Below are 8,876 nucleotides of genomic sequence, written 5' to 3'. Positions count from 1 at the left end.
ATAGATAGATAGATAGATAGATAGATAGATAGATAGATAGATAGATAGATAGATAGATAGATAGATAGATAGATGATAGACAGATTGAGTGACTGAGTGATTTTTTAAAAATGCTATTTGAGGGCTGGAGAGATGGCTCAGTAGATAAGGTACTTACCTTCCCAGGTGCAAGCCCTGGAGGCGGGATCCTAGAACCTGTGTGAAAGCACTTGCAGAGGCAGCCTAGAACCCAGGGAGGCAGGAGCGGGACCCGGACAAGCCGGCTACAAGCCAGATCAATGAGTCCTGGGTTCAGCAAGGGCCCCTGCCTCGAATAAAGTACCTGATATCAGCCCATATGTACACACACACTTTTTTCTTACATATTATTTGAGGCAATGGGGCGCTGCTCTGTGGTAGTGTCAGCAGAACATGTACAAGACCCTGGGTTCTATCCACAGCACCAAAAAGAGAACAATTCCTGTGTCTGTTCACTGAGCACCACGAAGAGCTCAGTGCGTGGGAGATGCTGCTTTTCCGTTACCTCAATACTGTTATTATTTATTAAAATGCAATGAGGCTGGTATCAACCGATATTCTCTGCAAGAAGTTTATTAGGAGGGTATGGAGGAAGGCGGAAGCAGGACATTCGAGAGAGAAAAGGGAAGGGGGATGGGGGTGCCCCAAGGGAAAGAGGGGGAGAGAGAGAGTAGAAGAGAGAAAGAGAGTGTAAGAGAGAGAAAGAAAGAGTGTAAGAGAGAGAATAAGAGAAAGTAAGAGAGAGACCGCAGAGTTGGGGTCGGCCTTTAAGGGGCAAGGTAACCACGCCTTCCAGGTGTGGCCACCTGGTGACACATGATGACATCACAGGAGCAGGTTGTGTTCCAAAATACTAACAAGTACCACCTCCTGGCTGGGGAACCCTAACACTTTGCTCAGCTAGTATTTAATTCTAAGGTGATTTTCTACCTCTGCGCTTAGAAGAAACTTTCCCTTTTCTCTCCTCAGTCCTAACAAGCAAGAAGGTGTAATACAAATGAGGCCAATGGTATTGTCAACTGTTTAAAACCAGATTCATTGTAGATGGACAAACTACACATTTGTATGTCCTGAAGCAAATGTACTACTTTTCGTGCCCTGAGCTCTCCATAAGTTAAGTAGAAAAACATTAACTAGTTCCCCTGGAAGCTATGCAAATTAATTAATGCTTGGAAAGTAACTTGAAATTTTAAATCAGTTTAGAAATAAATTTTAAATCAGTTTAGAAACACCAGACAGTGAATTTCTTCCTGCTGGGAGGCCCAGTAATCTATAACCTCCTATGATCAAGGTATAAACAGTGTACTTGAGCTATACAACTAAATATGGCTTATATGCAATGTGTATAATCTTTAACATCTAAAACCCACTAAATAGAATCAAGTCCTATTTCAAAACCATAACAAGAGCATTTCTGATTCTAAGAACAGTGGTTATCTGTGCTACTGATCGGGACAGTGCACCTTTCCATAGATTCCAACAGTCTATTCAGTGCTCACGCTTAGCCTGTTACTACTGACTGAAGTGCCTTTCTTTAAATCCTTCCAGTTTGTAGTTATAACCTCAAGACTCTCTTATTTATTTCCTGGGAAATCTGCCTATGGACAACTTTGCTGTATTCAAAACCTCCCATGTCAAGATTTAGTACTTTTATATTGTAGTCATTAAAATTGAACAAAATCTTAATAGTTCCTTTATTAACTACTACACTGAATTTGCATAGTGGAAATCACCACATGTTAATTGGTTTAATTAACTATTTTAAATTACACAAACTCCTGACAGTAGAGAGCAGCATAGGGTACTCAGGAGCAATAAAATTGGAGCTGGTATTGCTACTTTATTAAAACTTAATGAAACTATTCATAATCTTATTTATTGTTCACAAAAAGAAAACTGTGTTCATTGTGAAGGCAAAAATGTCAGCTAACAATATTTTTTATCACCAAGGAGAAGGTTCAGCGGCTAATAAAGGGGTCCACGGTATCCAGCCTCACAGTCCTGCCACCTTCTCGCCGCACTGACCCCCATTTTGTCCCCATCCCCATCATGCAAAAGGATGCCAGCAAAGGTGAGTGCTGGTGCGCCCACGTCGAGGGATGTAAAGGTGAGAGGCCGGAGGGAGGAACCAGGCGCCTGAATTGGAACAGGTGACTTCAAACAAGTCAGGTCCTCAGCTGGGCTGAGTTTCACCCCGGACTAGGTGAGCACAAGAGCCCTGGTGTTATGTATTAAAATGGTTATCATGTTTATGTGATATAATTAGATGTTACTGTTTTCTAAGTAGTGTCTGATGCTCTTCTGATTGCTTTTTAATGTTATTTCAGAATACTGCTGTGCAAAAGAATGAAGCCAGAAATAATATAATTAGTGCTTTTATTTTTATTTACATATATATATATGACATACATATATGTGTGTGTGTGTGTGTGTGTGTGTGTGTGTGTCTTACCTGAATATGTGTATGTCTGTGTTCCATACGCATGCCTGTTTGCCCTGTGAAACCAGAAGAGGGTGTTGGGTCTCCTGGAACTGGAGTTACAAGTGGTTGTGATTTACCATGTGGTGCTGGGACCCGAACCTGAATCCCTTGAAAGAACAGTCAGTGCTCTTAACCGTTAAGCCATCTTTCCAGCCCCTCTAACTCTGTGGGTTTCCGTCTAAAGTCTAGTACTGCAAACTATTGGACTTGTAATAAAAAAGATTGTATTATCGTTGCCTTGGTAGCCACAGTGCCCAGGACTTTGTGGGTAACAACTGTGAATTGATGAGTAAGAAAACAAATTATAGGAGTAAGAAAATGAATGTGGGTTAGATGTCTGCTAATCCTCTTATTTTCCCCTGGTTCATTTGATTGACTGAAATGTTAAAGAATGGCTCCTAACTCAAATATAATGGAGTGAGATGGTCTTGAGTTACTCATAATCTCACTTCCTGTCTGTTTGGAGTATTCAGGACCCAGAGTTGGTTCCAAACCATTTTTGTGATGCTTGGAGATTCAAAGTCGTCTGGTGTCTGGCTCTGTGTCTTGTCTGCTGACCTTTGTCTGCTGGTGGTGGATACCCCAGAACGTGATGTCTCTGAATTTGTTGAGCTATGCACAGCTGTAGTTATTTTCTAGCTGTGAGAAGTTCAGTGGCTTATACCTTCTAGTATTTTATATACCACTGACATTCGAGGAACACAAAGTAGCAACGGTGAGTGTGTGTTTCTTGCTTCAGTGTTCTTCCTGAATGAAATTAGCATGAGTGAATTTTAGCAGGTAAAAAGAACCATAAGACAAAAGTAAGGCTTGGATCAAGGTAACCAGTGCAGAGGGAAAGAAGTTACATTTTTATTTCTATATCTATCAGAGGACACGTGGCCTATCATGTTTGTAATTAATCAAACAATTAGTCCTTGTGTATTTATGGAGTACTTGCCATATGTCTGGTTATCCTACAAAGTAATATTAGTGTCAGGAAGGCACAAGTCAGAGAAATGTGTGGAGTTTTCAAATGTTTTGATGCCTTTCAGTGACATCTAAGACCCACTCTGGGTCTGCTTAGCATGAGATGAAAGATGAACAACATCCACATGAATTTTCTGGCAAAATCTAAGAAATGAAGCTCCCCACAGAGTCAGTGGATGAGAACACAAGTTTCATAGTGCACAGGCCAGAATCTAGTGTTCTCACCTGGAAAGCACGCACAGCTCTTACACATGGGGTTTGTTGTGGATGGTAAACAGTCTTAGCGAAGACAAAGAATTTATCTTATATTTTAAAACACAGAGCTATTTCAGTTCTAGTGGTAAGAAAGTTGAAACCTGACCCATTTCACAGAGGGTGTAAAGTTGTGAGAACTCAGAGCAGAAGGTGCGCTGGAGCGCTGGTTCACACCACTGGAGCGCTGGTTCACACCAGCGGTCGTTCTCCAAACATCAGGGCACATACATGTCTTGTGGGAGATTCAAGACTTCATCTCCTCAGGCTCTGATCTCGAACTTTTGGGGAGGTCTGGGACAGGGGCCAGAAGTCTCTGCCTTCAATAAGGAAAAAATCCTCCCTCAAATGCTCGTGCTGTATGTAAGTGGAGCCTCTCTGGGAAAGACTTGTCTAGGGGAAGTCTTCAGCTCTCCAGCCTTCTGGTCATTCTTCCGAGCTGCTGTGACACCAGGCCAACACGCCTAACAGCACTGTCCTGTCCTTGAGGGCTCCTGATGCAAATGGGGACAGGATCAGTCCCTCTGTGAAGTTCCAGTTTCTTCAACTTGGTCCAGCTTGGTGTTAGTCTATGCACTAGGAACTTGTTGAATTAAAAGGTTCCTCATGTTTCTGTTGTATAAGAGCATAAAAACTAAAACCCCAGCACAAATTCTGGGTTTCTGATGTCAAAACAATAGACCCACTGTAAGAATAGCTCTGTTTTGTTTAATTATTCACCTGTTTACTCATTTATCAAGGTGCCTTGCCCTTAAAAAAATTAGGTGCCAGCCTTGGTGATGACAAGAAATTGCACATCAGTTTCATGAACACTGACTTGTTTCTCTAACATAGTCAGACATGCAGTCTAGTTTTCATAATTTCTGGTGACATGAGCACAATCTAAAGGATAGTTCTTTTTTTTTTTTTTAACAAAATATGAGTGATTAGAACACCAGGCATATATGGGTTCAAGTACACAGATTTTCTTTTTTTTCTTTTTTTTTTTCAGAATAAAAGATCACCTTAGTTATTAAGAATCTGTGCCTCATGTCCCTGAATTTCAAAAAGTGCTATAAAATCACCAGTGATTGAAAATGCCATAAGTATAAGGACGTTTCAGTTTGTCTTGAAATTATATTTCTACCTAAGAATGAAATTATCTTGGTGCAATTTGATTTCATATTACTGCAACTGGAAATGATTTTTTCCCTTGGGTTAGAATATTAAGCTTAAGATGGGCTGTAGCTATTTTTCATGTAAAAGATTAAGGGAGTAGAATACACCTTTACAAATAAGATGATGGATGATGCCGTTACCGTTATGTAATCATAAAGCTCAGACTTTGTAGAGTTGCTTAGAGGTAAACTCATGTTTTGTTGTCTGTCAACCTTCCCTTTAGGGATCTTAAGTATGATCGAACGAGGGCTGATTCCCCCGGCAGCAAGGATCACCTTGAAGAATCCCCCCATTAAACCCCAAGCAATTCCTCTGCATAGTTTTAAGGAACCAAGGAAGATTCCAACAGAAAGTAAGCCAACCGTGCCTGTGTGTTTAGCTGTGGTTCCACAGGAATGGTCTCCCTACCAAGTCTAGATTCCTAGTGGACAACTGTAATCCTCGGTAATAGAATAAGAGGAGAGTTTAAAGCTTCCATGCAGCTGAGGCTGTCCACGGAGAGCCTGGGTACTGTGTGTTAGAAGGTTGGAATTTTCAAGGGGTTTTGTTGTTTGGTTGGTAAAGAAGACAAAAATATAAAGATCTAAATATTAAAATACAAAGTAGCACTAAAATTGAAAAAATGATACTTGTTGCTTAAATATCCTTTCATGAAGTGATTTAAGGCATCAGCCTTTTTATTTATAATAGTTTTTTCTTCCTGTTTTTAGTAAGGGTATTACATGTACATTTGTGACACAAATCTTTTATCAGATGTATGTACTGAAAATAGTTTCCTCCTACTCTGGCTTGGCAGTTTATTATTTTAAAATTAAGCCTTTTAGATTGAGGTAATTGTAGAATCACATGTGTCTGTAAGGACTAATAGAGCTCTTGCCAGTTTCCCCCGGTAGTAACAAGCGGGGTGCTGTAGTTCTCTGCCATCAGCAGGGTGTACATTGGTTGGACTGAGGCTGACAGCGGGCCTTGCCCTCGGTAGGCAAGCACGCTACCCCTGACCCATATGCTAGTCCTCAGCCAAGATTGGAAGGTTTCTGTCACCAAGTGGATACAGACCCATCAACTCCTTCCAAACCCTTTCGGCCCTGGCATCCAAAAATCTCTTCTTATTGTATAATTTTGTCATTTCAAAACTGTCACATAAATGAACTCACAGAGTATGTAACCTTTGGATTTGGTATTTTTCCACTCAGGACAATCATTAGGAGACTCTTACAGAGGGTAGCGTTTTTGTTACACTCTGATGTTTCCCTGCATGCATACAATATACTTTGATCATATTCACTTCCTTTTATCCCGTGCCTTTCCACTTCCCCCTTCCCTTTCCACACCAATAGCTACTTCCCTTTGACCTTCATATGTTCTCCCCTCCTAGCTTCTCCTACATAGGAGAAAAATAGGAATTATTTGTCTTTATGGGAAATAAGCTGGTCCCATTAATTTTCCAGCAAACGATATGATTTCATTTTTCTTTATGTCTTAGTAGGACCCATTGTGTGTGTGTGTGTGTGTGTGTGTGTGTGTGTATGTGTGTGTGTGTGTGTGTGTCTGTGTGAGTTTAAATCTATTATCTCTTGATAGGCAGTCAGGCTGACTCAAGGATAAAGAGGCATATGTCTAGTATGCCTGATTTTGAGCTGTTTGTTTATACGTCAAGAAGTGATATGGCTGAGTCATACAGAACTTCAATGTTTAGTTTTTTTTTTTTTGAGGAATTCCATACTAATTTCCATAGGCTTGACTAATTTTCATCAGCACAGTTGTGAGGCCCTGAGCATTCTTTCCCTGTGTTTATGGGCTGCTGGTACTTCTTTGGAAATCCTTTCTTCAGCTCAATTCCCCAATTATTCACTTGTATTTTCTCTTTTGTTGCTAGTGTTTGAGATCTTTATTACACTCTAAACATGAACCTCCTATTGGATGAGCAGCCAGCAAAGGTTCTATCCTCTTCTGTAAGTTGTCTCTTCATTTGTTGATTGTTTCTTTTGCAGTAACAAAGCTTTTTAATTTCATGTAATCCCATTCGTCATGTTTTATTAATATTTCTTGTAATATTAGCTATTTAGAAAGTCCTTGCCCAAGCCTAGATCTTGAAGTGGTTTTTTGTTTTGTTTTGTTTTGTTGTTTGTTTGTTTGTTGTTTGTTTTCTGTCTTCCTCTAGCAGGGTCAAAGCTTCAGGCACCACTTTAAGGTCTTTGATCCATTTTAGTTTAGTTTTTGTGCAGAGTAAGAGGTGGGGATTTAGTTTCCGTCTTCTATATGTGGATATCCTGTTTTCCCACCTCCTTCTCGTAAACAGACCATCTTTTCTCCACTAGATGTTTTGGTATCTTTCTCAAGAATCAATACCTATAGGTCCTTTGTGTCTAGTGCTTCTATTCTGTCTGTTTTAGAACTGTGTGTATGTGCGCCTGGCGTGTGTGTATGTTTTGTTTATGTGGGGGCGCCTCTGTGCGCAGGCGCACGTGTTTGCATGCAAAAGCCGGAAGCTGGTGTGAGGCGCCTTCTTCAGGCTCTCCCTGCGGCAGGGTCTCTCATTGAGCACAGAGCTTTTTGGTATACAGTGCTGTTTTAGTTGCTATGCTCCTGAGTAGGGTCGGAAGTCAAGTACTGTGCGAACTCTAGGATTGGTAGTCTTTAGACTTGGGGCCGCTTTTGTGCTTTCATGTGCATTTTAAACCTACTTTTGTGAAGAATGGTACTGAAATTATTTTTAATTTCTTCTTTTTATTTAAGTTTCTGTTGATGCTATTTATATGCTGTATTACATTTATCTATATGTATTTGTTGAGCCATCTCTGTATTCCTGGAATGAATGTTCCATGTTACCGTGCTGCAGCCGCTAAGCTGGCGACAGGGGTTGCTGCAAGCTGTCAGCACTTTCCAGATAGCCCCTCAAACATTAGTGCTGGCTTCGTACGGCACGTGTGCTCCTCTCTTTAGAATGGACGCCTAGGCGTGTGAGTGCTATTTCTTCAGGTGCTTTCATGTCTGCTTCATCCACCTACATTTAGAGCCACACAAGGAAGTGTTAAAGTTTTGGATGAACCATCATAAATAATTGTTAGACGCAAAAAGAAAAGTAATGTCTTTTATTTCTGATGATATTTGTTTTCTGTGTTTTTCACGTTCTCATCCTCCAAATGTTGTTCTTTGATCATTTCCTTCCTGTTTAGCCATTCTTTTGTCTGTATATGAATGACATAGTATTCTGATTTTCTTTCATCTGGAAATGTGTTGAGTTCCCACCTTTTTTTTTCCTAAGAGAATTTTTTTTAAAAAACTGCCTTTTAAAAATGATTGTTCTTTAATATGCATTGGTGTTTTGCCTGTGTGTGTGTGTGTCTGGTCCCCTGGAAATGAAGTTACAGACAGTTGTGAGCGGCCATGCAGTGCTAAGAACTGAATGTGAGTCCCTGGAAGAGCAGCCATGCTCCCAGCCACTGAGCCTCTCTCCAGCCCCTAAAAGAAACTTTCTTTTTTAAATTAAGTATTTATTGTTTTATATTAATTACTGTTTATTCACTTTGTATCCCAGCTGTAGCCCCCTCTCCAAGTCCACTGATAGAGGAGGTCCTCTTCCCCTTCCATCTGACCCTAGCTTCTCAGGTCTCAGGACAGGCTGCAATGTCCTCCTCTGTGGACTGGTCAGGCTGCTCCTCCCTCAGGGGGTGGGTGTCAAAGAGCCTGCCACTGAATTCTTGTCAGAGACAGTCCCTGTTCCCCTTACTAGGAAGCCCACTTGGATACTGAGTTGTCATGGGCTACATCCGAGCAGGGGTTCTAGGTTATATCCATAAATGGTGCTTGGTTGGAGTATCAGTCTCAGAAAAGACTCCTGGGCTCGAATTTTTTTGGTTCTGTTGCTCTCCCTGTGGAGCTCCTGTTCTCTCCAGGTCTTTCTCTCTCTCCCTTCTTTCATATGATTCCCTGTACTCTGCCCAAAGTTTGGTTATGAGTCTCAGCATCTGTTTTGATTCACTGCTGGGTACAGTTT

The 8,876-nt window shown here is 40.9% G+C and overlaps 1 protein-coding gene across 1 annotated transcript in view; it reads left to right on the top strand.

The window, feature by feature from the left end:
- The window catches only part of Iqch (IQ motif containing H), a 190,510-nt gene that overhangs the window by 61,005 nt on the left and 120,629 nt on the right, over positions 1 to 8,876 (top strand). Inside the window, exons 6-7 of the mRNA XM_055596756.1 lie at positions 1,969 to 2,089; positions 5,103 to 5,248. Of these exons, the coding sequence (XP_055452731.1) occupies positions 1,969 to 2,089; positions 5,103 to 5,248 (267 nt within the window). The remainder of the gene's footprint in view (positions 1 to 1,968; positions 2,090 to 5,102; positions 5,249 to 8,876) is intronic.

This window comes from Psammomys obesus, unplaced genomic scaffold (genome assembly GCF_907164565.1).
Source record: "Psammomys obesus unplaced genomic scaffold, mPsaObe1.curated_primary_1811, whole genome shotgun sequence".
NCBI classification, from domain to species: Eukaryota; Metazoa; Chordata; class Mammalia; order Rodentia; family Muridae; genus Psammomys; species Psammomys obesus.
This window is presented reverse-complemented; position numbering and strand designations above follow the sequence as displayed.